Genomic DNA, 16,148 nt, shown 5'->3' on the forward strand with positions numbered 1-16,148 from the left:
ATTTGAGAGATCAGGTTCACAATACTGATTGAGAAAAGCTGGATTACAATCAGTTCCAACTTATTCCCAATTTGCTGAGTAGGGCTCAGTTCGGGGCTTTGTGTAACCCACTTGTGTTCCTACACAACAGATTCATATGGAAAGTGATGAGCATGGGAACAAGTAGCTTGTTGACAAACTGACTTGTGGCAAAATGCCATCCTATAATAGTGCCCACTTCACTGTGACCCATTACTGCAAATGGTGGTCTATGGATATCGCACAGCTAAATACCAAAGGGTGTTTGGTTGAAACACCCAGAGCCGGAGTGGCTAATCGGGATATTCTGGTGGATTCCTGATGGGCCGGCTCATGTCAATCTCTGGGAGGGAAAAATAATTTTGGGCCGGATTTGGGCATGAAACTCCCGGGCTGAAAAAGGGGCCCACTCCGGCCCTGGAAACACCAGACCATAAAAATTAGGAAGGGTGTCCAAATTAATTTGGCAATTCACTGTATTGTATATTAATTAATATTTATATCTTTCTATTTTTCTTTTTTAATAGGTGGCCATAATATATCCTTGTCCTTCACAATAAACCAACTATTTGACCTCGACCTTAACAGTCCGACTAGTAAGAAGTACATGCTGTATGAAACAACCTTTAAGACAACAGTAAGTGTTGTATGAGTTAGTCTTTTGGGCCTTTTTATGCTGAGACCTTTCGGCTCCCTATTATTATTATTATTATTATTCTTATAATAATATAAGGGATAATTTTGTCATTGTTGGTTTATTGTAGAAACCTACAATGATAACAAAGCTATAACTGTGGATACTGTGTCTTGTACATATGTTGTCACTGAGAATTAAAATTGACATCTATTTTTATCTAATCTTTTTCTCCAGATTGATGCTTCTTACAGATCTGTACCTTCTTACCAGCCTAATTCTGCAAGGGTGACAGGTTTCAGGTAAATGTAATTACATATTTATAGGAAAATACAATGAAAAAAAGAGTAAAAAGAAATCTTTTTTTCAGTGTATGGAAAAGTATTATGTGTGCTACTGAAAATATCTGTTAGACATTCAAATACTACTGATCAAAACGATGAGTTTTATTATTGTGTATTTTGAAGTTTCTTGGTCAAACATTTAAATGGTATTCTGTGTTTTCAACAGTCCTGGCAGTGTGATTGTGGGCTACACTATTACGGTAACAAGCGGTAACCCTGATTTGGTATCAGCAAACAACCAACTTGTTGACAGTCTTATTAAACAAGGATTTCCAATAATAACAAATGCACTCACTCAAATAGGTAGGAGCATATCTCATAAATATTTCTACTATCAGTAGTTTGGTATGCCACGGTATTTAAATATGGTGACATTATAGTATATATGGTAACAGTATATTAACTACCTAGTAAACAAATTTGCAAGTGGCAAATCTGACAAAAAGGTTAGGTACAACACAAAGGAAGTGATTGTAGCTGAGCTTTGTGGCAATCAGACTAGTGAAGTTTGCAGCAGGGAGTAAAGCTAAAACATGTTTTGTGGAACTCATTTTATCCAGTTGGTATGCTGTTGTTTTTCCTTGTGGGAAGTCGTGGAGCAAGCTAGCTTTGGAGGTTAATGAAAGTAATGCTAATAAAAGAAAACAATTTAAGTACAACATGAAATGAACTACAATAATTAAACAAAGATAAACAAAAACGAATGGCACGGTAATGGAAGCGGGAAACGTAATACAACAAACCGGGTAAAAAGACAGAGGGCATACACAGGAGAATACATGAACAAGCGAACACGAACTAGAAAGAAAATGAACACAACACAGAAAAACACTAGTAAGATGTTAAAGAGAGAACTAGTCTACGGGAAAGCCAAACATAAACAAAACTTGGGAACACACCTGAAACACACAAACCAAGAATAGTGGAGGCATGTAGACCAGACTAGGAACAAGAGACTTGAAACCAGCAACGGGGCATTAAGAACATGGGGTATACACAACGGGGCATTAAGAACATGGAGTATAAATACACAGAAAAAACAGGAATCTAAACAGAAACAAGGAACAATTTCATAAATACTACTTCGACACAAATACCAAAATTCAAAATAAATAAGACCAAAGTATTGTTTATTCATGTTTTTGTATCTCCATATTGATGACTAAGGGGTTTGACCTGCGTGTCTCTGCAAACATCGAGTTAATAAACACACTCGTTTCTGCTCATCTTTACCAGGGGTAATCGTGCCCTCTGGTAAATACTGCAGACAAAACTGCAACTAGTGATGTTGAAATATTTTTCGAAGGGGGACTGTGACATTTTAGGTCTTTTTTCACAAACATAACTTTCATTGACTTGGTTCAGAAATTTCAAACATTAAACATTAATTAGAAATGGTAAACATTACTACAATGTTAAAAGTGTTAAAAAGTATGTTTCTTATTCTTAGTTCCAGGTGGTATATCTGCTAGCAGCAGCACAGTATTTCCAGGATCAACTGTATCATTAAACTGTACAATTCAGCCAAATGATCCTGGGAAGATTGACTGGGCCATGAACGGCAAAGTTCTTCAAAACACAACTATCAATATAATTGATGCCACTACACGCAACCTTACTGTAAAAAATGTGAATTCTGCCAACAGTGGTAAGTCACAGACCCAAAATCAGTTACATCAGTGCATTGTGATTATGCAAATTATGGACCAGACTAAAAATGAACATCTTTATTATAACAGAAACGTAACTATTGATTCTATTTTAAAACAGCCATAAATTAAGGTAGGATTTTTCTATGTATGCTTATATTTAATACGAGCACTTCACATTTATTTCCATTTAAGTGTGTGTGTGAAACAGGATGGGGGCTGCCTATCCCAGAATACACTGTGGGGATAACCATGTTTCCTGATCTTTTATGTTTTCAAATATATGTAATATGTAACTGCCTAAATATTAAATAAATATTAAATCTGTAATGACAGTGAAGTAAAATCATACATAATTTACTCAATTTCAACTCACTATACTTTAGGAGTGTCGTTATATATTATTCCAGTGCATCCCAACAACTTTCTGCCAGGCAGTGTTTTGTGGTTGATTTACAGTGTACGGTGTGACTGGATAAAAGAGATAAAAAAGACTGTGGGATTTTGTGACGCTCGGGGCTGGACGAAGGACGAGACACGAAATCCTTCTGGACTGACGTCACTTTTAGTTTAATCACAGATATTGCGCAATAGCGCACAGAGAACAGAGATATACACACACAGCAACGTGTAGACTGTAGACAACGACGAGCACAGGACACTGCGTGAGCGCACATTAAATAGACAGACCACATTAGCCCCATGTGATTACGAGACGATTCACAGGTGAGACACATTATTCACACAACAAAGCTATCACCACGGAGTTCCGAAAACGCAGACAGAGCACGTGGACAACGTTTACACACGCCCAAAAGGGAGGGGCCGGGGTCCTCAACGTGACAGACGCCCCCTCCAAGGGCACTACCCGTCCCGGGGTGCCAACAGGACCGAGTGCCCCGAACCCACGACGATGGGCGGATCCGACGCGCTCAGTCCTGCGTCTGGGAGGTGACTGCCCTCGGGGAAGCGTCCGCCACGGACCGCCTAGAATACCCTCCCTGGGAACATAGGGGAAAAGACGTTAGACACGTTACACGGGACATTCACAAACACGCACACAGGCACATTGACACATAGAGGAACGAATGGGAAAAATGGGTTAGGAATACAGACGGGAAGACTGACGAACACAGGCACACACACACATGAAACAGGCGCCAGGCTGCGCGCCAGAAGGATAGCGATGAGGGGAGTGAGATCGGGAGCCACTGGTGCTGCAGGCGCTGCGGTGGGCGGTGCTCCTCCTGCCCTTGCTGCAAACCCTCCACCGGGCGCAGCGCGGTTGGCCGACGTGGCAGGTGCAGCGCGGTTGGCCGACGCGGCAGGTGCAGCGCGGTTGGTCCCAACCCTCGGTGGGCCGTACGGGAAACCCTCCTCGCCCGTGGATCTCCCTCCGGACCTGGCAGTGGGAGTGGCCTCCTCCGCTTCCATCACCTCGTCACTGCCACGGCTCCAGCTCATGGGCTGTCCCGAGCTGCCACCCCGGGAACAGTCCATGTCGCTGGCTGGGGAGAGCTCGGGGGATGAACCCGCCTCTGGACTCCTCCTCCTCTTCGCCGTCCCGGCGGACAGTTCCGAGGGGGAAGGGCTCTCCTCCTCCTCCGTGTAGGAGCCCTCGGACGGAGGGTACTCCCCATTCTCCTCCTCCTCCCCACCGTCTTCCTCGGGGCATGCGGAGCAGTCCGACGGGGCGGGGTACTCCTCCTCGTCACACTCTTGCTCCTCGCCCTCTTCCTCGCCCTCCTCGACGGGGGGAGAGGGAACTACGGGCGGAGGGAGGTAGTCCTCTTCCTCTGACTCCTCCTCCTCCTCTTCACCGTAGTCGACGGTGGAGACATCGTCTAGCGACGGAGGGTAGGCTTCCTCCCCCTCCCCACCGTAGTCGACGGTGGAGGCTTCGCCTAGAGACGGAGGATAGTCCTCTTCCTCCTCCTCCTCGCTTGGCGAATCCTCCTCCCCAAACTCGCTCTCTGGAGTGCTCTCCGTCGAGCCAAGCACGAACGCCCCCATCCTCAGAGGCGAGGGTTCGCGGGAAGGAGAGGGGTGTCGCTCTCGCCATATCCGCCGTGCCTGCTCGAGGAAGTTGTCCGCTATCTCGGGGACGGAGGATTCCCGAGCCATGCGCAGCATATAGGCGCATAGCGGGTCCTGCTCCATGAGCTCGGGGTTGGCGGTGGCTTGGCAGCGCTGGCCAGGAGAAGAGGCGCGATGGCGCCGCTTGCTGGCTCGATTGCCCCTCTTCGGTCGGGTGGCATAGCCCGGCATGGTGTCTCACACGGCTCGTCGTTCTGTGACGCTCGGGGCTGGACGAAGGACGAGACACGAAATCCTTCTGGACTGACGTCACTTTTAGTTTAATCACAGATATTGCGCAATAGCGCACAGAGAACAGAGATATACACACACAGCAACGTGTAGACTGTAGACAACGACGAGCACAGGACACTGCGCGAGCGCACATTAAATAGACAGACCACATTAGCCCCATGTGATTACGAGACGATTCACAGGTGAGACACATTATTCACACAACAAAGCTATCACCACGGAGTTCCGAAAACGCAGACAGAGCACGTGGACAACGTTTACACACGCCCAAAAGGGAGGGGCCGGGGTCCTCAACGTGACAGATTTGTTGTGATGCACTTGAGACATCATGTCATATGACATGATGCTGCTGACTCTGTTAGGACAAGCTGTTTGTTAATGTTGTCATTTAAAAATAGAACAGACATTTTGGGGGAGTTTCTATTTACATAATGGAATGAATTTTGCATTTTCAATTTTTAACTTCACAGGTCAATATTCATGCAGCATGACAATTAACTCAATTACCTATGAAGCTTTGATAACAATTACTGTTCTGCCAAACCCCAATCTCCAAACAAGTAGTAGCAAATCTGTGGAATGCAATGATACCACAGTCACGCTGTCATGCTGTGCCGATACGAGCTACACAGTGAATCTGAATGTGGGCACCAGTGTCTGTGCCCAGTTATCAACAGGTAATACACACACACACCATTTTATATTTGACTTGAGTTTAAAGGTCTACAGATAGTTTTGAATAAATAATAAATTAATTAAATAATTAACAAATAAATGAATACAAAGCCATGATTTCCTGTTAAAATTGTGAGTATTTTAAACTCTGCGCCCACTGGTTTCGCCTGCACTACAGGGTTTGGATGCAGCACCTGCAACTACATTATCAAGAAACAGGACTGTCAGGCCAGTGATGAAGTAATATGGGTCACATGTCAAGCCACTGGATATGATTTACATGTTTATGCGACAAATACATTCTGGATAAATGCAACTAATAAGGGTGAGTAACATTATGAGACAAAACCTTAAAATGAAACATGCACAAGTTTGTCTTACAGGATGTATATGTAGTTGCCATGGCATTATTCATTAACATTTTGGTGGAAAAGTCAAATGTTTTGCAGATTCACTGAAGTGTGATTTACCCCCTTGCCCAAGTTTGTCTTACAGGATGTATGTGCAGTTTCCATGGCATTATTCAGTAACATTTTTGGTGGAAAAGTCAAGTGTTTTGCAGATTCACTGAAGTGTGATTTTCCCCCTTTAGTATTTACCTGCTTTGATCAATACTTTGGAGCAGGACATTTAAATGACATAAAAGTTGGTGACTGTCCTCAAAACATGGTTGGTAATCGAATAGCTCAGTGTAACTCATCAAGATTGTGGGACACTCGGAACCATGCAGACAACTGTATCCTGAGAGTTATTCAGGATCTGATAGACAAGGCTCAGGTGAGATGATTTAATTTGAACTGCTAATGAAGAAAAATTTAACATGATTTTAGAGTCCATAATGATTTTATCAGGCATGAGAAGACCGGGACAGGGTGGGTGTTGGTACGGTGACAGGCACGGACGTAATTTGGGGGGGGGGGGGGACTTTCCACTTTTTCATAAGCCGGTTTCGGTCCCCTTCAGTTTTTACGGCTAAAACTAAATATTTAAATAGCCCCCCCCCCCCCCCCTATTTAAGGGGGGGCTTTAAATAGCCCCCCCGGTCTACAATTTTCGTTCACCACCCCCCGTCAACTATCTGGAACACACCAACACCCCCATTTGTGTCCCCCCAACCTATGAAATCAAAATTACGTCCATGGTGACAGGTGACTTGGGGTGAGGGGGGTATTATATTGCCAAATATAGTAAAATCCATAATAGTAAAAATATCAAAATTAACCAATATTTAAGCAATACTGAAAAGGAAAAGTGGCCATTGGAATGCAGAGTGCGGATTAGTTTACTTCTCACTTTAGACCTGCGGGGACGCTGGCAAAAGTTCCAGGAGAAGCGAGTAACTAGTAGGCTACTATGTTTGTGAATGTAGCAAAACGGTGACAGAAGCTACAGCAGCAACTAAAAATAATAGCAACAGCTTAGTAGCTTTCACACGGCATGCCTTTCATGACACGTTCTTCCCTATTGTCTTCTCTCACAATAATGTCGTGCTGAAAAATCAATGGATGGAGCCTGATCTGTAAACGCGAGATGCCCGCTTTTGCCATTTCAGATGGCTCAGTCAAAAACATTACGGAAAAAACATCAGCGGCGAAAATGAGTGTGAAAAATTCCAGGGTTCACATGTTTTTATTTTGTCACAAAAGGTACTAGCACTAGGTACTGCTTCACAACATGAATGAAGAACGTTCGTATGATTGAACGCAATTTGGCCTCTATGATGGGTTCTGGGCAGAAATTGCCGATTTCGGAAGTGCTCTGTTTGATTATTAAGTCAATATGATAATATATATATATTAGGGGTGGGACGCGATTAAAAAAATTTATCAAATTAATTAGAAGCTTTGTAATTAATTAATCAAATTAACTGCATTTAAATCGCATTTCAGTATTTAACATGAGAAATATTAATTTAAGTTTGAATGATGAATGAATCAATGAACATATCATAAACTTCAACATCTTGTTTATTTTTCCACAAGTCTACTACACAGGGGTGGGTTTCCCGATAACGAATGATCTTAGAAAATTACGAACAACTTTAAGAACGACGTAACTTTAAGAACGCCAAATTTACGAGTGTTTCCCAAAAGCCTTTGAAGTCCCCAATGGCGCATTTCCACTAGGGCCTGCTTGGCGCGGTACGGTTTGATACGGAACGGTACGGTCGCATTGTGTTTCCATTACAATGGTGGACCACCACAATGTGGGTGGAGTCGCTGTTGGCGTGCGGGTTGTAGTATCGTGACATCATTTGTATGCGACCACAACACCGGTCGATGCCCCTTAACACATACCATTATTGTATCTTATTTATCTTTATCTTCATTATTGTATGTGGTTGCTCTAATTATTGATAATTTGGTATTACTCAAACAGGCTGAACACACCCTGCATAAAAAGCATCAGTCATACAATCAAATGAAATCAAACTTTATTATGAAATATAGATATTTAAAGTACAACACATGTAAATAATATAGTTATAGCTAAAAAAAGTGCAAAAAGCAAATTACCTAAAAATAATGTATAGCTTTATATGAAATAAATATTTATAGTACTACAAGCAACATTTTGTGTGCTTTTACTGGCGTCTGTCTCGCATGGTGTTCACAAGTTCGCCAAGCACCCCGAGGAAAGCCCGGTTGAAGGAAACATTTTCCGCCAACTCCACTCGCCTCGTCAGTGGAAGGGGAATCTTGAACGTAAAAAATAAATATTAAACACAAGCATTCCCGTGAAAGCAACAACAATATAGCGTAACTGCACAAAATGTGTAGCATGTCATCGCTGCTCATGCTTTGTTTATGGCTACAGCTAACTAGCAACTAGCAAGGCTAAGAGCTAGCTATTGTACAGTAGTGACTGTGGTGGTAACATTAACTACAAACACAGCTCTAAATTCCTGCGTTTACAATAGATGCGTTCATATTACGTTCATATTACATCTTTTACGAGCCTAGTCATTGTCGTGTCCAGCACGTTTTCTCTTCCGTTACTGGCTGGCCGGTGACCGTGTATGACATCCATTTGCTAGAACCATTTCCAGTCTTTGCGGTTTGCTCCGCTGCGTCCGTTATGGTCCTTCACCGCCCGGTAATCAATTTTAAGCTTTTTTAGCTTGGACCGACCGGCACTGCTGAACGGACCACTGGTAGCCATGAGTGGCCATTAGCGAGGAAACCTCGCTAAAAACCTTTACATTTCTAGTAGCCCCGTCCAGTTCGCCCTGGATTTTTTGATCGCTGATTATTAACAGAAAGGTTTGTACCTCGGTGTTTGACCAGGGAACAGACTTCGCTCCTTGGGTTTTAAAAATGGCTGAGGAGTCCATAGCATAGCGGAGGAGTCGCTCTCCTGTGACGCAACCTGTGACGACACTCCCTGGCCAATCAGTGTCATGCTGTTCCTCCACGTCACAGAACTGTACCGCTTCGGAACGGTTAGAACCTCGAGCGAGTAGGTACGAAAAAAGTACCCGAAGGGACCGGCAAACTGGGACCTGGTACTAATGGAAACACTCACAAACCGTCGCAAATCGAACCGTACCGCGCCAAGCAGGCCCTAGTGGAAATGGGCCACAAATGTACAAACGAGTTCTAAGTAGTTCTTAATTGACTCTGCCTCTGCATCTGCACTGGAAATGCTCCGCTAGTCGAAAACCAAACCACCAATTTGCATAATTTTTTTCATTATTACGCCGCAAAGGTATCATTGGCAAAATGACAATCATAAAAATTTACTAATAAGTGTTGAAATTTCAAGTGTAAGAAAAAAATGAGTAGAACATAAATTATTACCTTTGCAATTCTGACCGATCGTAGGCTTTTATCAAGGCTATAAATAGGGCACACAATTAACCTTTCACACATTATTTAAAACCATGGTAAACAAGCAGAGAAAATGAAACTTTCTGTTGAGTGAACTGAACCAAAAACAAAAGTATAGCCTACTGTTTTCAGTAGCTCGAGGAAGTTCCTCAAATTTAGAACAAAACAAAACAAAAAACTGTAGTCAAGTCACAAATAAGAGCGCAGGACTCAGAAAGGAGAGGGCTAAGACTGGTGGAGGCCAAATGTCCACAAGTTCCCTTACTGTTGAGCAGTAGAATGCACTAGGGATACTGGGGCCCACAGCTACTGAAGGGACACCAGAGGATTTGATACAGGAGTATATAGCTTCAGAATGGATACCCACTGTCAGCTAGTACATGTCCACCATCAAATGCACCGTCCCTAGCCATCTGACACACTCCAGAATTGGCCTAGATGAAGGAGTCATGAGTACTCCCAGGCCACTTGGCCACAATGTCCGTAAAGAGGCCTAGGTGGTTGTATATTACTTGTATATTCAAAGCAGGGAAGCCTTTACAGCAGATTTAGATCTAGGCTCGGGGTGTGTTTATGGGGATCAGAGTGATGTCCACTGCACCAACAACTCCACGAATGTTTACAATTGCATGAAAACCAATATATATATATATATATATATATATATATATATATATATATATATATATATATATATATATATATATATATATATTTATTATATACACATATATACATATTGCTGCATGGCGAAGCGATGCTTTAGTAACAGCATGCACTCATTTAAATACATCAGCTTTGCTTAGTCCGTGGGCATCACCAACAGTCTGCAGAAACACATCTGTGGCATAAAATCGGAGGGCTGTCAGTAACTGCATCGTGGGGCTCAGGGCAAAATTCTGCATTCAGGCGACCTACATGTATTACGTTGTCTTCTTAAATTATGTCTTCTGTTCAAAGCCAATACTCTGAAGAGCTGCCATGTTCATCATACAAGCACAATTGCTAGCCTTAATCCAAGTTACTTATATGTGCTGCCGATTAATCGATCCATTTTATTGGTTAAGTGTAAACAAGCTTAATAGGCCAACTTGTATCTATTTCTTTGCAAAGAATACATGAATTGTGAGCGTCTGAAACCCTATTAACTGCACGATTATGAACAGAGAGATTTAATTAAATATTGGGAACATATCAACTAATGCTAAATAATTCAAAGTAGAACATTTGATTTTTGTTGACACAATGTGGTATATGCGATGTAATTACTTCAAAAGAAAATAGGCTACTAGGCTAATTATACACATAAACGCAAATGTTGTAATGTCGTGCTTAAAACCAGCGCGAGTGAAATTAGCGCCACTATCCTTTTTGAGGTAGAACTGCACGTGAGCTTCGAGTTATGAAGTACTTAGTGAGTTACAAATGGGTCCGAATATTCTTAAGTTACGAACGACTATAAGTATGACGTAAGTTACGAAGAGTTTCGGGAAACACTTGTAAATTTCAGAATATTCGTAAGTACGAGGTTACGAAGTACTTAGAGTTACGAACGTTTCGGGAAACCTACCCCAGACCAATAGATGAGTGCAGAAAACAGAGCAAACAGTTTTCAGAACACTGGAAATTCTGACCAAAAATGTTGTTTAATTTTGGACGTTTTGCTCAGGATATTGGAAGAATAAGAAGAACTGAAGTAAATCAGAAGATGTTTTTTTAAGTACCATTTTAGATGGTATACTTTTTCTTTAATTTCCCAGGCTTCTGCACAGGCATCTCCATAGTGCCTAGAAGTGGTCTTCTGCATGCTCAAAGCAAATGACTGGATCTTCCATTCATCATCTATAATATGAGCTGTCACACCAAGATAATTATTGTTGCTAACAGAGGTCCAGTGATCCCCAGTCAGAGCCACATTTGTGGCGCTCTTCACAATAACCTGTTTTACTTCTCTTTCCTCATCATACAATTGCTGGATTTTCTTCGACATTGTCTTTCTGGATGGCAGTTCGTAACTTGCATCAGTTGACGCAATTTGCAGCGCTTCTTGTAAGCCTTTATCTTCGACCACAGAGAACGAACAACACTGAAAATAATGTGACGCGTCAAGTATAAACGCCTCCACCGCTCGCGCGAGGTGTGCGGAATCGCGTGCTACGGTCACTCGTGAAAGTTTAATCCAGTCTTAATGGTCCAATGAAGGTAATTTAAATACCAGGACATTTCTTCACTTAAAAAAAAATCCGGGACGCCCGGGACAGGATATGAAATACGAACATGTCCATTTACCAGCTAAGTTATCATTACTCACCTGCGCGTTAGCCCCAACATGTTTTGTGTTGAGGTGGTAACAAAGGGTGGAAGTGCTCCTGTGATAAGCGAACTCCTTCCTGCATAAAGTGCAAATAACACTATTTGTGTTTGTACTTCCATTTGGACGTTTCTTATATTTATATTTCCCATCTACCAGCGTAGCCTCTTCAGTCATCTCCATCATGATCTTATTGTGCGTCCATATAATCTGTATGCCTGGAACTCGTGCACTGAGGAACATTCCACGGTGCAAAAGTGTCTCGTGTTAAATGCGTTTTTTTTTGTTCGTAAATTTTCCTGTAATTAATTAATCGAAATTAACATGTTAAAGTCCCACCACTTTTATATATATATAAAGGTGACAGATTTTCATGCCTGTTTTATTTTAGAGTCCATAATGACTTTTTCTGTGTCTGTAGACTTTAGTGGTAGCAGAAATCCCACAAATCACAGCTCAACTCAGCAATGCTACTATAACAAACGGTGCTACCATAATACAGTCTCCAGGAAATGTACTTGGAATTGTTGGTATACTGAAAGAAATTGCTTCTGTGTCACAAGCAGCAGTAATCAGTCAACCAATAATGACGGTAAATATATTACTTTTTATTGTTTTTATCTTGTTTATTATTATTTAGTATACTTCCAGTTTAATTTAGTATATTTATAAATATTTATAGTATATTTAGTTATTTATTAAGTATCTTAATTACTTAATCATCCTTTTTTACTAGTAGCATTTCTAAAGGTAAAATTGCCAATTCCTTTTGTCAATTATTGAAGAGATAGAACCAATGTGCTATTTTGTTAAATTGCATGACTCATGTATATAAAATTAATATTTAAATTTAAAGAGTTTCCTGCAAACCTTGGATGTCATTGCATCAAAAGATGCAGGGAACACATGGACAACTTTGAACACAGGCAATACAACCAAGAATACCAGCTCTGTACTGCTGAAGTCCATTGAGGATATGGGACAAAAACTCTCAAATGTGACCTTTGGAATAATAACCAACACCATTCAGCTCAACAGAACTCAAATGTCTGCACCATATTCTGAATCATTTGGTATAAATTCAACTCTGTTAATAGATATCCCTGAGATTAATGTACCAGCATTCTTCACCTTTATAGTTTTCTCAACTCTTAACACTGTCATGCCTGCTCGAAATGCAACCAACAATGACAGCCGTCAAACTGGGACCAGTATTAATGGAGATGTGGTTGTGGTCAAGGCTGAAAAAACAGTTAACAACATATCCTTTTCATTTTCACTTATAAACAATTCACTGGGAAACCCTCAGTGTGTGTTTTGGAACTTTGATCTCTTGGATGGGATTGGAGCATGGGACTCAACTGGATGTGAACTAAAGTTTGTAAAGAATCAAAGTGAAAGAGTTACATGTGAATGTAATCACACAACCTCTTTTTCAGTCCTAATGTCACCATATTTTGTGGATAATGTTGCCTTGGCCTACATAACTTACATTGGTGTTGGGATTTCGATGGGCAGCTTGGTTTTATGCCTCATTATTGAAACCATTATTTGGAAAGCCATGACAAGGAACGACACATCCTACATGCGGCATGTCTCCATAGTCAACATCGCTCTGTCCCTCCTGATTGCGGACATATGCTTCATCATTGGAGCATCCATTGTGAATCCAGGACAGGAGACACCAGTGGGTCCCTGCAGTGCAGTGACGTTTTTCATCCATTTCTTTTATCTTGTCCTTTTCTTCTGGATGTTGCTGTCAGCACTCTTGCTCTTCTACCGAACCGTCATGGTGTTTTCTGGAATGTCCAGAGCCAAGATGATGGCCATAGCGTTCACTGTGGGCTATGGGGCCCCGTTACTCATAGCTGTCATCACCGTGGCATCAACAGCTGGAAACAGAGGATATGTTGCACAAATGAACGCATGTTGGCTGAACTGGGATCAAACGAAGTCCCTCCTGGCATTTGTGATTCCAGCTCTGACGATTGTAGTTATCAATCTCTTGGTGCTTATTGTGGTTATATACAAGATGTTGAGGAGGGGAGTTGGTGCCTCCAGTCAGCCAGATGAGAAGCATGCGTTAGTGGTCATTGCCAGATGTGTGGGGATTTTAACCCCTCTCTTTGGACTGACCTGGGGATTCGGCATCGGGACCATGGTGTCCTCCGCTTTGGGAATCCACGTGGTCTTTACAGTTCTTAATTCATTGCAGGTACTAATTTGATTTCAAATATTTTACCTGTAATTGGAGTGGTACATGCTTAATTCTCTGTGCACACTCCAATGCAATTAATCACAGCCTTAAAAAATGTAACCAAGAAATTATTAATTTATTAATTCTTTGGTAACATTTTACATGAAGTGTTGACTAACTAACGTGAAGTATTGCATTAGTTAACATGAACAACACATGATGTAACACATTAACAGTAATTAACTAATGATAAGTAAACGTAACATTTGCGGCTCCTGTTTTGGCTCTTTGTTGCTCGCACCTTTTAAGAGCTTTCGTGTTTTAGTTTGGAGCAAAAGAAACTAAAGAGTTAAAAACAGTGTGGACACACACATGTGATAGATGATAGATTGTGGATATTTCCAAGTTACCCATTACTTATGTAGATAAATCAGTACAATGTAATACATTCCTTTAATGTCGCACCCAAAAGTTGCAAGCAACAAAGCCAAAACAGGAGCTGCAACTGTTACATGTTTACTTAACGTTAGTTAATTATTGTTAATGTGTTACTTCATGTGTTGTTCATGTTAACTAATGCATTACTTCGCATTAGTTAGTCAACACAATGTAAAATGTTACCAATTATTTTGTGTTTTTCATTATACAAAGTGTTAGAAATTATGCATTGTGTGCTTAATACAAGAAAACTGTCATTTATCTTTTGAAAGGGCTTCTTTATTTTGGTGTTTGGAACATTGCTGGACAGTAAGGTAGATACTGTCAGTCTTGACAAAACCCTTAAACAGAAACAAAATCCATTATTTCACATTCAAGCATCTTACTACTACTATCTTATTACTGAAATTCAACATACATCCCTTTTCAATACATAAAGCAGTGCTTTGAAATGTTTTGTGCTTGCAGATCCGAGAGGCGCTGGCAGGAAGGTTATCACTGGCAAACATTACTTCTAACCGCACAAGGGTAAATGCAGTTTTATATCAGATCTCTCTAGGAATTAATGTGCTGGATATTTAGGATTTATTCATCCACACTTCAACAGTACCTAAAAGTCGATTGTGTCCTGTCTGAATTACAGAGCACTAGTGCAGGACCATCATCCTCTAGTGGACCCCCTATCATTCGGAGGATGCGTCGGAGGAGTACGTACTTGATTTAATGGTCATGTCATCTTTTCAGTATCATGTACCATCACACCTTGGTTCACTTTTGGTTCACTTTAACCAAAAAGTAAATAAAGGTTCAAATGTATGAATGTCATGGAGGCAATGCTAACAATGCTTGTTGATTTGTAGCACATGTTAATGTGACTACTTTGTTATTCAGTATATAATTACAGTGTATACAAACTTCATGGTTCTTAAAATGATATTTAGCTACATTGTTCTGTTTGTTACTAACATTCTGATATTTGGCAGATGTCTACCACATAGCTGAAGCAAGTACCTCTGCACCTACTTCAAGCAACTCAGATTCAATTATGAACATTTAAGATAATGCAGGTGTAATCCAGATTGACAGGCAGATATGGCCAGATCAAGTGTAAAAGAACTGAACTGCACTACACACATGATGGACATCACATCACCAGCTTCTTTTACTGTTGCTGTTGTGGTCGTTAGAGTGGTGCTTCAAAGACCAATTTTGCATTTAAATATCAGAAAAATATGTATTGAATTCAGAATTTATTTTTAAATAAGCTTTCAGAACTGAATTCTAATAATTATTAAATAATTATGAAATATCCTTTTTAAATAAAATGCTATCACCACATTGTTACTGTTTGTTTCTCAGAGTTCACTACTGTACTTAAGTACTAAAATGCTGTATCTGTACTTTACTGGAGTATTATTTTTTTCTCCTACTTCTACTTTTACTTCTACATATTTTCCATCAGTTTAATACTTTTACTCCTATACATTTTTTACGTGCTGTACAGTTACTCGTTACAATTTTAAACATGTTAGCTGGCGCTGTCACCGGGTCAAGCGATTAGGCTGTCTTATGAGAAAACTGCGCATGCTCCAGTCGCGTCTCGTTTACTCTGCTGCTGCCTTCACTGAACACTTGAGCTTTGTAATCTAGGTTCACGTGACACGTCGTGACTGCCGCAAGGGTCCACACGGCAAAAATGACGCAATCACGGTGACTCCGCC

At 41.1% G+C, this 16,148-nt stretch overlaps 1 protein-coding gene across 4 annotated transcripts in view; it reads left to right on the forward strand.

Annotated features, from left to right (window-relative positions):
* Positions 1-15,765, forward strand: part of LOC143523176 (adhesion G protein-coupled receptor F5) — a 28,055-nt gene extending 12,290 nt beyond the window's left edge. For all 4 annotated transcript variants that reach the window (XM_077017441.1, XM_077017443.1, XM_077017444.1 and 1 more), the window contains 13 exons: positions 546-655; positions 890-954; positions 1,163-1,299; positions 2,447-2,644; positions 5,447-5,653; positions 5,830-5,976; positions 6,244-6,428; positions 12,214-12,384; positions 12,649-14,007; positions 14,700-14,741; positions 14,896-14,955; positions 15,071-15,134; positions 15,411-15,765. In XM_077017441.1, coding sequence (XP_076873556.1) covers positions 546-655; positions 890-954; positions 1,163-1,299; positions 2,447-2,644; positions 5,447-5,653; positions 5,830-5,976; positions 6,244-6,428; positions 12,214-12,384; positions 12,649-14,007; positions 14,700-14,741; positions 14,896-14,955; positions 15,071-15,134; positions 15,411-15,484 — 2,819 coding nt within the window. In that variant the 3' untranslated portion in view covers positions 15,485-15,765. The remainder of the gene's footprint in view (positions 1-545; positions 656-889; positions 955-1,162; positions 1,300-2,446; positions 2,645-5,446; positions 5,654-5,829; positions 5,977-6,243; positions 6,429-12,213; positions 12,385-12,648; positions 14,008-14,699; positions 14,742-14,895; positions 14,956-15,070; positions 15,135-15,410) is intronic.
* Positions 15,766-16,148: the final 383 nt, after the last annotated feature.

Source organism: Brachyhypopomus gauderio, chromosome 9 (genome assembly GCF_052324685.1).
Source record: "Brachyhypopomus gauderio isolate BG-103 chromosome 9, BGAUD_0.2, whole genome shotgun sequence".
Classification (NCBI taxonomy): domain Eukaryota; kingdom Metazoa; phylum Chordata; class Actinopteri; order Gymnotiformes; family Hypopomidae; genus Brachyhypopomus; species Brachyhypopomus gauderio.